Source organism: Lissotriton vulgaris, chromosome 1_2, assembly GCF_964263255.1.
Source record: "Lissotriton vulgaris chromosome 1_2, aLisVul1.2, whole genome shotgun sequence".
In the NCBI taxonomy this organism is placed as follows: Eukaryota; Metazoa; Chordata; class Amphibia; order Caudata; family Salamandridae; genus Lissotriton; species Lissotriton vulgaris.
The window spans coordinates 120667097-120685284 of NC_141686.1; the positions used below are offsets into that span (position 1 = coordinate 120667097).

The 18188-nt window shown below is 49.6% G+C and overlaps 1 protein-coding gene across 1 annotated transcript in view; it reads right to left on the minus strand.

The window, feature by feature from the left end:
• The window catches only part of LOC147734664 (uncharacterized), a 5992067-nt gene that overhangs the window by 2177481 nt on the left and 3796398 nt on the right, over positions 1-18188 (minus strand). The window contains exon 24 of the mRNA XM_086952471.1: positions 17497-17604. Coding sequence (XP_086808597.1) covers positions 17497-17604 — 108 coding nt within the window. The remainder of the gene's footprint in view (positions 1-17496; positions 17605-18188) is intronic.

An 18188-nucleotide genomic window follows, 5' to 3' on the forward strand; every position in this document is an offset into this window, starting at 1 on the left:
CTGCATTTATCTAAGCACTCTGCAGCTCGCGGAGCTCTAGTCTTTTTTTGTACTGAACTCTGCGAACTTTGCCCAGGCTTATTAAAATCCAGCAGTGGCAGATAGATTGGGCTCATACTAATGGCATCCATGCAGAACATATTATTGCATTGGGGCACAAGATACATTTCTACATACCAAGGGTGGCTGCATAGATTGTGGTACATAATGGGGATGAAGTGAATCACCCTCACTGATGAAACAAAGCTCAGCATTTCCCAAGCTTTGGAAGCCATTTTTGAACCTCTTGACCTCAGAATTCTGCAAACTCAACTGCCCCAAGATCCTAATCCTACTATACCTGTCGAAGGCTCCCATAGATACGACTTAAAGGTCCTGAATCAGGGTATGACTTGGAAGGCGATTGTGACACCTTTGATACTTATTATTACGAAGTAGACCGGTTCGGGTTTGGATGGTGGAGGGTGGGGGAGGGGTTATGAGATGTTAATATAACTGTATGCAAAGCAACCTGTGAATTACAAGCTAATAAGCAACTGGTATATGCTATGATTGCAACTATAATAAAGAAATTTAAACCACAAATGAAAATGGAAAAACGGCCCAATAAGCATGAAGTATTCTCTGAAAGCAATGCCAGGCGGAGGAAGAAAACTTCTTTACAAATGAGTCCAGCCTCTTGGATTTCCTATCCGGTAGGGCTGAAGGGAACTTTCTCGAATAAACAAGAACGAATTAGTTTCTGACAACCGCATAAACATGACAAGTTTGTTTCCCCAAGATAAAACTGATCTTTAGAGTTGTGGAAACAATAGATAGATATTTCACTCAGTCAATCGTGCATGCTTCATTTCACCAGAGGTGCCGAGAAAATAGACAGACGGGCATTTTCAATAAAAGGATTTATTGAACAGCCTTCTTTCTCAGGCATAAGAAATTAATTGCTGCAATCGTAAAACTGGTTGCAAAATATAATGAATACAGTAGAAAGAGTAGAATAAAATAATACTGTAAGAGCATTATATGGTTCCTAAACCATGAATCTGAAAGAGACACGTTAGTGATAGATTCCTTACCTTAGAATATCCCCAGGCGTCAGACTGGATCCGGAAACTTTTTGCGTAGCAGTGCTCTTGCGCGTCGGTAGGCGTCGTCTGCGGCTCCGCGTCCGTCGTCGGCATCGTGGGCGCCGTGATGACGTCGTCGGAGTACTTAGACGCCGCCTCCGCGTGCTGACGTCAGTTCTTCTTTTTTCCGCGCCAGCCAGCGCAGATCTGGAAAGAGCAGTTACCCAAGTCAATTTTTGACTAACTTTTTGGTGATCATTTTGATCCTTTTTGAAGTCTTCACGACTCCGAGGGTGCCGTAGGGATGCCCGGCTTCAAGCATTGCGACGAGTGCGACCGCACCATGTCGGTCGCGGACCCTCACCGCCTGTGCCTGACGTGTTTGGGCATCGACCATGACGACGAGGCCTGCTCCCACTGTCGGGCCCTTTCGAGGAAAGCCAGGCGGGAGCGGTCCCGCAGGCGGCTCGAACTCCGGCAGTCGGCCCAGCTCCGTGTGAGGTCCCGGTCCCGGTCCCACGGGAGGTCGAGGGACAGGTCGCGGGGACGAAGCCGTCACAGCTCCGGGAGTCGGCACCACTCCTCCGGGTCCAAGTCGTCAGGTAAGAAACACAAGAAGTCGAAGAGGCATCATCGCTCTTCTGACTCCCCCCAACGCTCGCGCGATGCGGCCAGGGGTTCGGGTGACACCGCCCACGCGGCTCCTCGGGAGTCACGGGCGTCACGTCCGGCCCCATACCCTCCTGTCCCTGGGCTGAACGTGACGCCGGAGGAAATTGAGCGTTTCCTCATGGCCATGAGGTCCCTTTCTCCTCCGACGGGTTCCGTGGCGCCTCCGGGCCCAGTGAACCCATCTTGGAGCCCTAGTGGGTCGGGGGCTTCGACCCCGACGCCGTTGGGTGCTTCCGCCCTGACGCCGCCGGCGCCTTCGGGCCCGGTGCCGCAGGGCCCCACGATCCCAACACCGCTGGTGCCCTCGGGCCCGGCGCCGCAGGGAACAGCAGCACCGGCCCCGCCGGCGCCTTCGGGCCCGGCGCCGCAGGACGCCGCTGGGCCTTCCTCGGGCTCTGGATCGTCACCGGTGGACGTTTCGACCCCCCTGGCGTCGGTCCATCTGGTGTCACCTCCGGCGCCATCCTCGGGTGGCGTCGCCCCCGATACCTCCTTTGCTTCGGTTCCGATGTCAGGACGGCGACTATCGGCGCCGTACCTAACGCCGTTTGGAGATTTCCACTTCTATGAACCGACCTCATTCAATTACAACCCTGACTCTCAGGAGATGGGTGATGAGGAGGATTAGGAGGGGTCTGAGGACCCTCTAACCAAGGAGTGTCAGTCTAATATGGACTGGGCAGGAGACCTTGGGGAGGCCAGTGGCCTGGACACCTCTCCAGACACTGGAGTTGTCTCTCCTCCTACCGTGGCTTCGGAGGAGGGAGCTACCTATGGTGTGGTGTTGACGAGGGCTGCCAAGGCCTTGGGCCTTGAGCTCCCCGTCCCGGCCGTGAGGACTAACCTCCTCACAGAGGTCCTTAAATCGCAGTCATGCTCATCTGAGCCTCTGCTGCCTTTTAATGAGGCCTTGACTGACATTCTTTTGGGCACTTGGTCCAGGCCCGCTACGGGTTCGCCCGTAGATAGGAACGTGGCCAGATGCGACAGTGGCGGTGAGACGCCACGCCTGGCTGAGGTCTGCCAATTTTTCGGCAGATGTCCAGAACACTCTGATGGACATGCCGTTCGATGGCCGGCGCCTCTTTGGCAACAAGGCACACCACGCGCTTGAGCACTTTAAGGACTCCAGGGCTACGGCCAAGTCCTTGGGCCTCTCGGCCCCGCGCCAGCAAACGGGTGCCTTTCGCTCCTCTCGTGGCCAGGGAAGGGGCGCCCCCACACGTTCCGCCAGCCACTCGCCGCAGACTATCGTCCAGCGCGGCGGCGGCCGTGGAAACCGCTGCGGAGGCGGTCGGGGAACCAGACAAAGTCAGTCCACACCTGCCACCGCGGCATCCACCTCTAAACCCTCCTAGTCCGTGCTTTTCGGCCCATGTGACGCCAGTGGGAGGCAGGGTTCGCCATCACCACTCTCACTGGCGCACTGTCACTTCGGACAGGTGGGTGCTGCAGATCGTCCGGAGGGGCTACTCTCTCCCCTTCGAGACGACTCCTCAAGCCATGCCACTGCAACACCACCGCGTATCGGGGGATCACTTGCGGCTCCTGCAGGAGGAAGTTTCGGCCCTCTTGGCCAAGGGGGCCATCGAGCGCGTTCCTGGACCAGAAGTAGGACATGGTTGCTACTCCCACTACTTTCTGGTACCCAAGAAGGGCAAAGGGGGCCTACTCCCTATCTTGGATCTGAGGAACGTCAACGGCTTCCTCCGGAAGGAGAAGTTCGAAATGCTGACTCTGGCTCAGGTCTTAGCTGCCCTAGACCCAGGAGACTGGATGGTAGCGTTGGACTTGCAGGACGCGTATTTCCACATCCCCTTCCTGCCGGCCCACCGGCGTTACCTGCGGTTCACGGTAGGCCACGAGCACTTTCAGTTTACCGTGCTCCCCTTCGGCCTTACCAGCGCCCCACGGGTGTTCACGAAGGTGATGGCGGTGGTCGCAGCTCATCTGCGCAGGTTGGGGGTCTCAGTCTTCCCCTACCTCGACGACTGGTTGTTGAAGGCGGGCTCACCTCAGACAGTCGTAAGCCACCTCCAGACTACGGCGGATCTCCTGCACCAGCTGGGATTTTACATCAATGTGCTGAAGTCACACCTGTGCCCCTCTCAGAAGATCCTTTTCATCGGAGCGGTTCTCGACTCGGCGCAGTTTCGGGTTTACCCGCCTGAACAGCAAGTTCGGGATATACAGGCTCTGATTCCGGCCTTTATCCCGAGTTTTGGTCAGGTTGACGCTGCGGCTTCTGGGGCTGATGGCCTCCTGCATCCTTCTGGTGCATCACGCACGGTGGCAGATGCGGGCTCTGCAGTGGGACCTGAAGTTTCAGTGGTCCCAGAATCAGGGCAACCTGTCCGACCATGTCCTGATCTCGGAGGGCACTGCGAGTCAGCTGCAGTGGTGGCTCATGGACCGCGATTGGATCAATGGCAGATCCCTCTCCCTTCCCAAACCGGAGCACGTAGTTGTGATGGACGCGTCCCTCCAGGGCTGGGGAGGCCACTTGGGAGAGGCGGAGATTAGAGGCCTCTGGTCTCCGGCGGAGTCCCGGCTCCATATCAACCTGTTGGAGCTGCGGGCGATTCATCTAGCACTGAAGGCATTCCTCCCGTCTGTCCGAGGGAGTGTAGTGCAGGTGTTCACGGACAACACCACCGTCATGTGGTACTGCAACAAACAAGGCGGGGTGGGGTCGTGGACCCTCTGCCAGGAGGCTCTGCACCCCTGGCAATGGCTGGAACATCAGGGCGTGACTCTGATGGTTCAACACCTGGCAGGTTCTCTGAACGCCAGGGCGGACGAACTCAGCCGACGGTGCTCGATGGATCACGAATGGCGTCTTAACTCGGACGTGGCGCAAGGCCTCTTTCAGCAGTGGGGAGAGCCTTGGTTAGATCTATTCGCCACCGAAGAGAACGCGCAATGTCATCAGTTCTGCGCGTTGGAATTTCCAAGGCGGCACTGCTCGGAGACGCTTTTCGTCGCGAGTGGAGCTGCGGTCTGTTGTACGCCTTTCCGCCTATACCACTTCTGCCCAGAGTGCTGACGAAGATCAAGCGCGACCGGGCACAAGTCATCCTTGTGGCTCCGGACTGGGCACGAAGGTACTGGTATCCCGAGCTACTCAGTATGTCAGTCGATCCCCCGGTTCGTCTGCCTCTTCAGGAGGACCTTCTGTCGCAGCAGCAGGGGACGGTCCTCCACCCGAACCTGTCCAGTCTCCACCTCCATGCTTGGAGATTGAGCGGCGACAGTTGAGGCCATTCGACTTGCCTCCTGAAGTCTGTAACATCATTCTGGCAGCCAGGCGTCCCTCCAAAAAGTCGGTATACGCCTGCAGGTGGAACAGATTTGTGGCATGGTGCACAGCAAAGGCTGTGGATCCCCTCAATGCCCCTCTTTCTGAGGTTCTACTCTTTCTTCTCTCTCTTGCCCAGCAGGGCTCTGCTCTGGGCACTGTCAAGGGCTATCTTTCATCTCTTTCAGCCTTTCTGAGGCTGCCTGACTAACCTTCTTTGTTCAAGTCCCCTATCGTTAATCGATTCCTGAAGGGCATCACTCATACGTTCCCTCCTGTTCCCTTTGTGATGCCTCAGTGGGACTTGTACCTGGTTCTTACGTTTCTGATGTGCGCTCCCTTTGAGCCACTTCATAACTGTCCTCTTTGCCTTCTTTCTTTGAAGACTGCCTTCCTGGTAGCCATCACCTCTGCCAGGAGAGTGAGTGAGCTCCAGGCTCTATCTTGTTAACCTCCTTTCCTTTCAGTCCATCCGGACAAGGTTGTGTTACGGACAAGGCCCTCCTTCCTACCCAAGGTAGTCACGGCCTTCCACATTGGGCAATCCATCACGTTGCCCACCTTCTTTCCGCCTCCGCACCCCTCGAGAGAGGAGGAGAGGCTCCACCGTCTGGACCCAAAACGTGCGCTGTCATTTTATCTGAATCGCACACAACAGTTCCGGGTGGATGATCAACTCTTTGTTGGATACGCGGGCGCTAAGAAAGGGAAGCGGATGGCTACTTTGACCGTTCCGTCCTCCAGGACTTTCTGGTGTGATTATTGGTTCGCAGACCCACCACCACGGGGTTGGTATTGCTGGGGGGTCTATTCTAAGGTAAGGAATCTATCACTAACGTGTCTCTTTCAGATGCACAAGTTACTACTTGTTTAACAATATATCTGTAAGAGACATTAGTTAGTGATAGATTCCTTACCGACCCACCCATCCTCCCCGTTCAGCGAACCGATATCTAGGGTTAAGGTCATCCCCTTTCAGGGCCCTAGTTTCATGGCACCAGTGTTGGTTTTTGGCATGGCTCTGCGCTTCTGGCGCGGAAAAGCTGTGTCTATGAACTGACGTCAGCACACGGAGGCAGCGTCTAAGTACTCCGACGACGTCATCACGGCGCCCACGACGCCGACGACGGACACGGAGCCGCAGACGACGCCTACTGACGCGCAAGGGTACTGCTACACAAAAGTTTTCGGATCCAGTCTGACGCCTGGGGATATTCTAAGGTAAGGAATCTATCACTAACTAATGTCTCTTACAGATATATCGTTACACAAGTAGTAACTTGTGCATAAATACATACATAAATAACAGAGGCTAAAAGTATTCAACTGGTGCTTCTAAAATATGCCGACACTGATGTACCTAACCTAAGATTAGTACGAGGGATGAAGTAAATGAGGTGTAGCATAAATATAGTATTCTTTTGCCAAGAATCTGTCCAAAATTTCTCTTAGGGTCTAATCAGCTCCGTACCTTGGTTAGAATGAAGAAGGTCAGGCTCAGGACTCGATTTCCCAACACCCCGCAAGGGAAACTTGGAAACACTGGAGCTGCATTTCTCGACAAGAGAAACAACTGCGTCTCTCTCAGTGCGTCTGCTGGAGAGTCGGCTTCCTTCGGCAAGGGCAAGTAGATAGTCGAACTGCTCCAAACCACTGTGTGTTTGCTAAGGCAAGTGTGGGCATATTTATACCTTGAAGTTGCCGAGTTTGACGCAAAGGTGGGCATAATAACGTCATAAAAGAGTCTCAGTTCTTTCAAAACTCCATGAGTTCTTGGACAAGTCAGTTCTCGAGCAAGGGGAAAGTCCCTAGCTGCTGAGGCCGAGTTTTCCAAGAAACCGTTGTAGATTTTTTGAACTAGTGCAAGTATCCCTGCCGTATTTGGACTGCATGAGCTAAGGCCAAATATGGTTATGATTTCTATGCCTATATACGGATATGGTCTTTTATACCTATCTAAAGGCATGAATCGGGAAAATTACAATAGGGTCCTAAAATGGTACACAACAGTGCTGGGTCATGGCGGCATGCATTCATACTTTTCACAGAAGCTCCTGTGCCAGGCTTGGACCACGTGCCTTGAAGGACATCTGTAAGTGCCTCATTAAAGGACAAAAGGCGTTCGCAAATTAAAGCCCCTGGTTGAAGCAACTCGGTCAGACGATAAGTCCTGACCTGCACTGAGGGGAGTTCTAGTCCAAGGACCGCAGCTGTCCTCTTTATCGCCATGGCATAGGATGCTCCTTCCTCCGTAGCCTCTGTTGGTAGAAAAAGCATGCAAGTATCTGAGGAAGTGGCCAGTCCACTGGCCTCCCCAAGTTTCCTAAACCAGTCCAAATTCTCCACAGAGACATCCTGGTGTTCCAGAGTGCCATAGACCCCTCCCATTCCTCTCCTGAGCATAGAACATCTTCAAAGTGCTCACGCAACAACATTGAACCTCTGGGTTCAATCGGTGCCAGAATCAGCTTTGAGCGAATTTGTTCTGGCTTCATGTCATCAGTGATGAGGATGGGGGTGGCCCACTGATGGACATCAGCAGCGCCGCATTCAAAGAGTTTGGGTCGTACGCCGGGGAAGGTTGTTGAACAATCGGTGTCAACCCGGATGCAAGATCGAATCCTTGAAGCCCCACCGGCACCGTGGCCGGAGCTAACACCGTAGAACTCAATTGGGCCCCTTTCTGACTTTGCGGAGCCCGAGTGCTCACCAGCGGGCCATTCCACTAAAACACACGGCGGGAGTCGCTCTGGCTTTTGGAAAGGGGGGAGGTGCAAAGTCGACTCAGGCTCCAGCTCTGCGGAACCGTGCCTAGAGTATTGGTGCTCCTTACCTCTCTCATCGACAGACGAGATGAGACGTCGAGATGAAGTCCGCTTAAACTTCTTCTTCCCCAAGAGTCCAGAGGACCTTGAGTGGGAAGAACAGGACCTAGGGTTCTGGGACCGGTCCCCCAACCTTCTCTTCTTTGATCAGGACCTGAACTTCCGTGGAGTCTCACTGGTTGGTGTTGACTGCTAGGCCGTGAGAAGCTTCATCGCCCAATACCTTAATGCCTTTGGAGCCATGGCCTGGCAGTCCCAGCACGACTTCAAGTCGTGGTCGTGCTCGAGACACCAGAGACAGATGAGACGGGGATCAGTGACTGACATCATGTGGTTGAAACCACATGATGTCAGAAACCTAACTTCCTCGAAGACAACCATCGCACACAAAGTGGAATTTTTTTTTAATTCAACAAAAGTCAAGAAAAAATCTGCCCAAAAACGACAGAGGGATAGCTCTTCCTGGCTTGGCGCTTAACTGGCGTGGAAAGAAAAGAACTGACATCCGCGTGCCTCAGTGGCGCCTTTTTAAGCACTGTGACGTCTTAACCGACGCTGCCGACACCAATGACATCACACGGAGCTGAATGGAGCCAACCGACGCTGCGCACAAGTGGTATTGCTCAAAAACTTTCCGGATCCAGCTTGATGCCCAGGGAATTCAAAGGTAAGGAATGTGGAGATAGACGTCCGTATTAGATAGAAGCCTTAGTGGAGAGCACTAACTTGTCTGGTAAGACGGTCAGGTAAGGAGGCTGAAAAGACAGTGCCTGCAACTCGCTCCTCCTCTTGGCAAACTTTATTACCACTAAAATGGCTGCCTTGATGGTGAGCAGCCAGAGGGGCCAATTGTGAAGTGGCTCAAATGGTGCATATATCAGATAAGTGAGAACCAAGTTAAGGTACACTGGGGCATGATGAAAGGGGAAGGGGGAAAACAAATGTGTAAACCTCTTCAAAAATCTATGTACAATAGGGGACTTGAATAGTGACGGTTTGCCTGGCAGAAAGGGGCTGAAAAGCAACCTTTCAAAGTGCTCAGAGCAGAGTCCTGCTGGGAAAGAAACAGGATGAAAAGGAGAATGTCAGAAAGGGAGGCAGACAAAGGGTCAATAGACAGTTCTGTACAAAATGTCATTTTTTTTGCCATCTTCAGGCATATATATCGACTTAGTAGAGAACTGCATGGCCGTCAGAATAAATTAGCAGACTTCGGGAGGAAGGTGTAATGCTTTCACTTGTAGCCACTGAATCTCTAGCAAGTAGGCACAGGGTTGAGAGGTTCAGATGGAGGACCCTCTTTTCCTGCAGCAACAGAAGATCCTGTGGAAGGGGCAGCCTGATCGGAGGATTTGCAGATACCAAACTCTCTGGGCCCAGTCCAGAGCCCCAAGAATGACTTGTGCCCATTTGCTCCTGATCTTTTTGAGCCCTCTGGACAGGTGTGGTATAGGTGGAAAAGAGTAAAGGGGGCCTAAGTTCTACTCAAGACGAAAGCTTCACCAAGTGAGAGACACCTTGGAAACTCCAAAGAGCAAAACTGCTGACATTGCCCATTTTCGATGGAGGCGAGCAGATCTAACCATCACTGAAAGAGATACTTGCACCACCTCTGGACGGAGACACCACCATGCGTCTCTAGGTACCGACAACTGACTTTGTCCACCCTGGGATTCAGGAAACCTGCCAGGTGTTCAACAACCAAGGATGTGCCCAGTTTTTCTAAACCCAGGACCTCTTAACAGTGGGTCCACAACCCCACCCCAACCTGCTTGCTGCAGTACCACATGGCAGTGGTGTTGTCCTTGAACACCTGAACTAGCCTTCCCTTGAGAGATGGTAAGAAGGCTTTCAATGCTAATCAGATTGCATGAAGCTCCAACAGGTTGATGTGGAATCCGGCTTCCGCCGGTGACCAGAGTCCTCTGATTTTCACCTCCCTCAAATGGCCGCCCAATCCCAGGAGTGACGCATCTGTCACCATTGTGAGATCTAGGTGGGGAAGGGATAGGGGTCAGCCTGTAAACCATTTGCAGTTTGTCAGCCACCACTGCACATCTTGAGTAGTTCCCTATGAGATCTGGACTATGTCAGTGAAATGTCCTCGATGCGGCACCCATTGGAACTTCAGGTCCCACTGCAGTGCCCACATGTGCCATCTGCCATGATTCACTAGTAGGAAGCAGGAGGCCATGAGGCCCAGCAGCCTCAGAGTCAATCTCACCAAAATCCAGGATAGAGGCTGAAACATCGGTATCGTAGCTTGAATATCCTGGACTCGCCTGATCTTCGCAGATGAGCTGCCACCACCGCCATCACTTTGGTGAACACCTGAGGTGCATCTGTGAGGCTGAAAGGGATCATGACAAACTGAAAGTGCTCATGGGTCACCATAAACCACAGGTAGTGACGATGGGCAGGCAGAACGGGAACATGGAAGGAAGCATCCTGCAAGTCCAGCCCTATAATCTAGTCCTGGGTCCAGGGCAGACAGAATCTGAGCCAGAGTAAGCATTTTGAACTTCTCTTTTTTGATGAAGTAGTTGAAGGCTCTGAGTTAGCGGATGGGACAAAGACCTCCTTCCTTTTTGGAACCAGAAAGTAGAGGGAATAGCAACTACAGCCTACTTCTGGCACCAGAACCCTTTCTATGACTCCCTTGGCCAAGAGAGTTGTGACTTCCTTGAAGGGGAGGTAGTAGTCCTTTCGGACTGTCTGTAGAACTGACCTTTTTGAGACGATGACACACCAGTGGTGGAGGTGATGGCGTATCCTCCCACCAACTGGAAGCTCATGATCTGGAAGTATTGGACTAGGAGGGTTTAGACGCTGAGGAGAAAGCGGAGTTTGTGGCCTGACCTGACTTATGGCTGCCTGAGAGCGAGCCGCACCCACAGGTGCACAGAGGTTGCGGAACTTGCAAAGTCCTCTGGCTAGTATAGGGCCTGTGTGGCTGGAAGCCCCTTCTGTAGCCACTGAAGGAACGAAAGGCGGATGCTGGATGGGTTGACATCAGGGGCGCAACTAGGTCTTAATTTCGGGGGGGGCTAACATGGCAGATGAAGGGGCGTGGCTAATGATAATCAATGGGGCGGAGCTAAAATGGCAGATAATCAGGATCGGTTAATGCTCAGGTCAAGCCGAGAAAAAAATGTGGTGAATTCTGCATTTGAAACTGGACAACAATTAAAGCACACATTTTTGTTAATTTGATGCATTTATATGCTATTGTCTTATATATATATATATATATATATATATTTCAAGCTCCGCAACTCTGCTACCGGGGACCGGCAGCAGAAAGCAACAAGACGGCACTCGCAGCAGGTATAAACCAAGTCCGGTTTATTTAGCGCAAAAAGAATAGGATCAGACGCGTTTCAGCACTTGCCTTCGTCAGTGTCAGCTGGCGTCGGCAGTGCAGCAATAGATAAGGCAAAATTCATTGAAACAAAGAAAGGTTCAAAAGGTCAAATGAAAGCGCCATCTTGTAACGATGAAATCGCGCTATTTACAATTTACATTTCACATTTTCAAGTTCAAGTAATGAAAGTAAATAAACTGAACATTCATCAACATTCTATTATCGTGTTAGTAACTGATTGAGCCCTGGATGGGAGCGGAGCTAAAATGGCAGATAATCAGGATCGGTTAATGCTCAGGTCAAGCCGAGAAAAAAATGTGGTGAATTCTGCATTTGAAACTGGACAACAATTAAAGCACACATTTTTGTTAATTTGATGCATTTATATGCTATTGTCTTATATATATATATATATATATATATATATATATATATATATATATATATATATATACACACACACACACACACACACATTTCCTTAAAACCCTACAACCCTTCAACTCATACCAACCCTAAAATTTCCCCCCTGGCACCCCAAAGCCTATACCTAACCTGAACTCTAAAATTAACCCAAAACCCATACCCACACTGAACCCCAAAATTACTCCTGGCACCCTAAAACCCATTACCCACCTGAACCCTAAAATTACCCCTGGCACCCCAAAACCCCTACCCACCTGAACCCTAAAATTACCCCTGGCACCCCAAAACCCATACCCGCAGTGATCCCTAAAATTACACCCTTGCCCCCCAAACCCATACTCACCCTGAATCTTAAAATTACCACTAGCACACCAAAACACATACCCACGCTGAACCCTAAAATTAACCCCCTCACACCCTAAAACCCATACCCGCCCTGAACCCTAAAATTACCCCTGACACCCCAAAACCCATACCCACCCTGAACCCTAAAATTACCCCTGGCACCCCAAAACCCCTACCCACCTGAACCCTAAAATTACCCCTGGCACCCCAAAACCCATACCCGCAGTGATCCCTAAAATTACACCCTTGCCCCCCAAACCCATACTCACCCTGAATCTTAAAATTACCACTAGCACACCAAAACACATACCCACGCTGAACCCTAAAATTAACCCCCTCACACCCTAAAACCCATACCCGCCCTGAACCCTAAAATTACACCTGGTACCCCAAAACCCATACCTATCCTGATCCCTAAAATTACCCCCCCCCAGGCACCCCAAAACCCTTACCCACCCCACACCCTAAAATTACCCCCTGGGACCCCTAAACCCATTACCACCCTGAACCCTAAAATCACCCCCCTGGAGCCCCAAAACCCATACCCGCCCTGAACCCTAAAATTACCCCTGGCACCCCAAAACCCATACCCACCCTGAACCCTAAAATTACCCCTGGCACCCCAAAACCCATACCCGCAGTGATCCCTAAAATTACACCCTTGCCCCCCAAAACCCATACTCACCCTGAATCCTAAAATTACCCCTGGCACACCAAAACACATACCCACGCTGAACCCTAAAATTAACCCCCTCATACCCTAAAACCCATACCCACCCTGAACCTTAAAATTACCCCTGGCACCCCAAAACCCATACCCATGCTGAACCATAAATTCCCCCCGGCATCCCATAACTCATACCAACCCTGAACCATAATTCCCCCCTGAAACCCCATAACCCATTCCCACCCTAAACCCTAAAATTGCCCCCTGACACCCCAAAACCCACACCTGCCCTGAACCCTAAAATTACCCCTGGCACACCAAAACACATACCCACGCTGAACCCTAAAATGTTCCCTGGCACCCCATAACCCATACTCACCTTGAACCCTAAAATTGCCCCCTGGAACCCCAAAACCCATACCCGCTCAGAACCCTAAAATTACCCCCTGGCACCCCAATCCGTAACCCACCCTGAACCATAAAATTACCCACTGGCACCCTAAAACCCACACCCACCCTGAACTCTAAAATTACCCACTACCACCACAAAAAAAAATGAACACTACAAACTTACACTACATTTGCATATTTGGAGGGGACTGTCCTCTTTGACGTTTCTATGTATGTAAGTCAAGAACAACATTCAAAGTAACCTAGACATGCAGGCAGTAGGTAATGCTGTACTGAAAAATGCATTAAAGTTACTGGGACTTACATAAATAAAAAACTGCTGCCTGCTCCTCTGATACTATACTGTGGAGGCTGGCTGATCAGCAGCACTGTGTCCTGGCATCCAGCCCCTCGAAGGTCTCAGAGTAGATAGGTGGGGGTCAAATGGCTCCTGGATTCTCCTTGCCCTGGCCTCCTCTGCTTCTTCCCTGGTGCCCTTGGATGCGAAAATAGAAAGATCCATGGCCCTGTTCACCATTTATCTGGTGAGCAGCGCCTTGGATGTGAATTCCATCCAAGTACACAGACAGCAGGGGCAAAGGGATGGCCAGTGCAGGTGATGCTTTTCCTTTGTAAATTAATTCCTGCTGGCGTCATAGCCCAGGGGTTGCTGTCTGCGCACTTGTATGAAATACACATCTATACAAGTGCACAGACAGCACCCCATGGGCTATGACGCCAGCAGAAATTCCTTTACAAAGGAAAAGCATCACCTTAACTGGCCAGCCCTTTCCCCCTGCTGTGCACTTCACACCCCATGCTCACAAGCGATCAAGTGCTTAGGTGAAATCCCTGCCTTCAGGCAAGGATTTCACCTCGCGGCGCCACCGTAAAGGAAAACAAGAGGTGGGGGCAGGAGGTCACTCACTGAAGCAGAGGCTGGCTGGCTCGGGCTGCTGGGCCTCTCAGAAAGCATTAAAAAAATCATTCTCCGATCGGATGCTATCTTGCACCATTTCAGTGCGTGTAATCTTAGCCCGGGCAGAGGAGGCGACGGGGGGGGGGGCTGAAGCCCGGTGAGCCCAATGAGTGTTGCGCGCCTGGTTGACATAGAGGCCCAAGGACTTGCCCTTAGCCCGCAATTCCTTGAAGCACTCTAGCGCTGTGTATGCCCTATCTCCAAAGAGATGAGAGCCATCAAAAGGCATGTCTATCACATTGGGATGGACATCCCCAGAGAAGCCAGAAGTCCTCACACAGACGTGGCACCTAACGGCCACCATCGAGGAAAACGAAGTCTGTTGTGTCAGGGCCACAGCGTATAGTAAGCTTTGCTGCATCCCTCTTGTCTGTACAAGCTTGGTAGAAGACAGCTCAGGCCTCCTCTGGGACCTGTGACAGCTCATGCGCAACTGTCTCCCACAGGGAATGGGTGTAATGACCCAAGAGTGCAGTATTTACTGACTGCAATGTTAGGCTGGTGGAAGAAATAAGTTTCTCTCCCAAGCTGTCCAGCATTTTGGATTTCCTATCCCGGTGTGTGAAAGGAAATATGCCACAGAAAGGAGAGGCTTGGACCACCAAGCTCTCTGAGGTTGGGTGCAATGTGAGAAAGGCTGGGTCGTCCAATAAAGGGCAGTTACAGCGGGCAGTTGTTCTATTCACTGGAGCCCCTGTGCTGGATTTTGACCAAGTCCGCAGAAGGACATCATGAAGGGCTCTTTAAATGGCACCAGGGATTCTGAAGTGGATACGCCAGGTCACAGGACCTCTGTCAAGACATTGTAATTTATGCTATTGTGTCTAATTTCCAATGGTATACATAGGAAGTACCAAAAAGGCGCTTAAGTTGAGAATACAGGAGCATTGTAGAGCTGTTAGATCAGGGGATGTCAGATCTCCTCTGGCTCAGCATATGAAGGATTGTTACTCTGAGAAACTAGCCTTCAAATGTAATGCTATCCAAAAAGTTACCAAGGACCTTAGAGGTGAAGATGTGGTTCTTAAATTCCTTATTATAAAAATATAGAAATATAGCAACTGTTAGGATAAATATCAAAGGAATATGTAGTTACTAGGTCTTTTTCCAATAGGAATAACCTGTGTCTTAATGATTCTAAAAATATTTTATGATGTCAATATGATAACTTGCACAACTTTATATGTCTTTTTAATCTAGGAATTTCATGGATAACTGATCCATTTTACACTTGGACTTCGATGCGACATTGGTGTAAAGAAATATTTTAGGTACATTTATTGAATTAAATATATGACTTGAAGATGTGGTAACTTATTAATGTACTATTCACTAGAAAGGTGTTGCATATACCACTTTGGTTAGGTAGGGTAAATGATGAAAGCTCATTTTTTCGATACAATTGGGGATTGCTGGCTGTATATCTTTTTAATGGTGGAATTGTGTGTTATTAGGTTATAGGAAAACAATGTGCATGTAATAAGTGATGCATAGTATTGCTTTTAAATTTGCATTGCATGTAGAGGTGGTTGGACGAGTCTTTGTGTGTCACTTGTAACATTGTTTATACATTGTAAAGAATTAAGGATTTATTTTGTATCATGTGTTTTTAGATATGTTTGTAAATGTACATATGTATATTTGATTCCAGCCCTGCCGATGTCCTCTTGGAGGACGAAACACGTTGGTTGGGCTGTTTTTTTATGTATTGAAGAATAATAAAGAGAATTGTTTTCAGACTTCATACCACAGCTCCCATGTTACTCTGATATTAGAGAAGAGTACATTGATATTGACACCATTGAACTATGTGTACTTCATGAAAGGAAGCGAGAAGAAACAAAGAGAACAAACTCTACAATACAACTGTTGGAATCTTGAGGGACTCTATTTTGTGTGTTTTTTAGGTTTAATGAATTTATGGTTTTGGAGCAGTTTGACCATAGAGGGTGAGTGCAGACAACTATTATCTGGTGGAATTAGCACTTTTGCAGCCGTCTTTCAGCCCATTTCTTCTATATAAGGTAGGATTTCTAAGGGGGCCTGTTTCCCCTCCCAATGTTCCTCAAATCCTAGCTTATCTGAATATGGCTGAGAATACAACATAGAAACCAAAAGCTCTGTCGGTGCCAGTCTCAGCATTGGTGGACCAATGGCCGGCTCTGTGATTAATAGGAACAGGGCAGACCCTGCCGGTGGGCGACGGTGATGAGCAATGGGCTTAGTGGCCAGAGCCGATGGGGTAGAATTTAATGAGACTCCTTCCGCTGAACCCGAAGGCGCACCGCGGGGTTTGGTCACCCAAATATGGCGCATAGGGTATGAAAAAACTCCTTTAACTGGGTTGAGGTTGCTCCCGGTCCCGGATAGGGAGGAAAGGCAGAGCTGACCTAGGCACAAGATCCACAGAATGAGGCCTCGAACAACGGGACTCCTCCATTGCATCGGGTGACCAACAGGGCAAAGTCAAAAGTCACTTTGACCTCTTGTGCTTCTTGTGGGGCTTCTTACTTGACCCCTTTGAGGATTTCAAATGGGAGAACGAAGACTTGGAGCCACTGGAGCAGTGCTCGGACCGTCCTCTTGACCGGAAGAGGGAACGATATCTATGAGGAGACCTCAGAGGCGCATGACGCTGGGCAGCAAGCAGCTTAAGGGACTGCCCTCATAAAAGATTAGGAGCCATGGCCCGGCAGTCGGAGCACGACTTCGGGTCTTGGTTGTGCTCCAGGCACCAAAGACACACGAGGTGGGGACCCATGACTGACATGGCGCAGTTACAGATGCCGCACAGTTTGAAACCCAAAGCCTTTTTAGACATGATGGAATCCTACACACTGAAAATAATGTTGAGAAAACGTCTGTCAAAAAATGACAGGGGTAGCTCTCTTCAAGGAATCTGCGCTCACAGGCCTGGAAAGATAATAACTTATGTCAGCACACTGAGGTAGCGCCTATGTTGAGGACTCTGATGTCACGATGATGACACAGACAATATCACGCGGAGTCGACGAACGCCACCTATCAGCGTGCAGGGGTACTGCTCAGAAAAAATCTTCCGGATCCAGTCTGACACCTCGGAAGTTCAAAGGTAAGGAATTTGTGGCTAGATATCTCTATCAGATTCTACTATTTCTATGAGGCACAAAAGCTACTGGCTAATAACGTGCAAACTTTTTTCGAAGTTTACACTATCGCTGCTTTAATTACAATATACAATTTTGTTAAAATTTTAATAATGAAATTATATTCTAACAGAGTTTATGTTTGTCCAAAGGATTATTGCTACTCTCATTGGGCATGCATTCTTATTAGAGTGATTAAAAAGTTTAAGGCTCAAAACAGTTTTTGGAATAAAGATCATTCCCTGTGAAAGAAACTAATTGCATTATTACCCATAAGTTAATATGACATTTTTCCCACTGGTAATGTAGATTTTGCTACCATTATTCTTTTCTCTTACCTTTTCCATTTGCGATTTATGATTACCAAGCTGATCCCTGCCCGTGGAAGTTCCCTTATGTGTGGGATGCCGGTCATCTTTTAGACCCAAGAAGTCAGGTGATTTCTGCTTAAAAAAAACAAAAGGAATGTTAGGCTGCATTTCCTTTGTGGAGGCGTAATTATGAACTTCTCAAACAGAAAACTATAAAATCCCATCACTCGTTTGACATATAGGGAGAAACAATAAACCTCTATAAAATTGTATTTTTGAACCAATACAAATAGGTTCTACCAGATTACCCTCCTGTAACTCCCTGCCTGAATATTTTCGAAATATTAGAACATTGGAATGTTTAGAGCACCACTGAAGACAGTGGAGTAGGAGTGGTCTATATAAATTGATATAGATCCTCTGCTTTCAACATTGTAATGTTCTAATACACAGCCTTTGCGTTTCTCTTTCATTTGCTTCTCCAAAATATAGAGAGTGGGCAGAGAAAAGTGAATGGCAAAGGCTGTGCTGCAGGGAACATCGAAGCCTTCCAACTCCCTCCTCACATAGCTCACAGAATCCCTTGAGCCTTGGAAGGGGAATGCTGCTCAGCTCCTGGATCTCCCTTACCAAGCTGAACAAGAAAAAGCAGTTTAGCCAAGCCCATGGAGAACCAGGGGCTGACTTCAGTGGCGTGTCACAGATATTGCTGTGAAAGA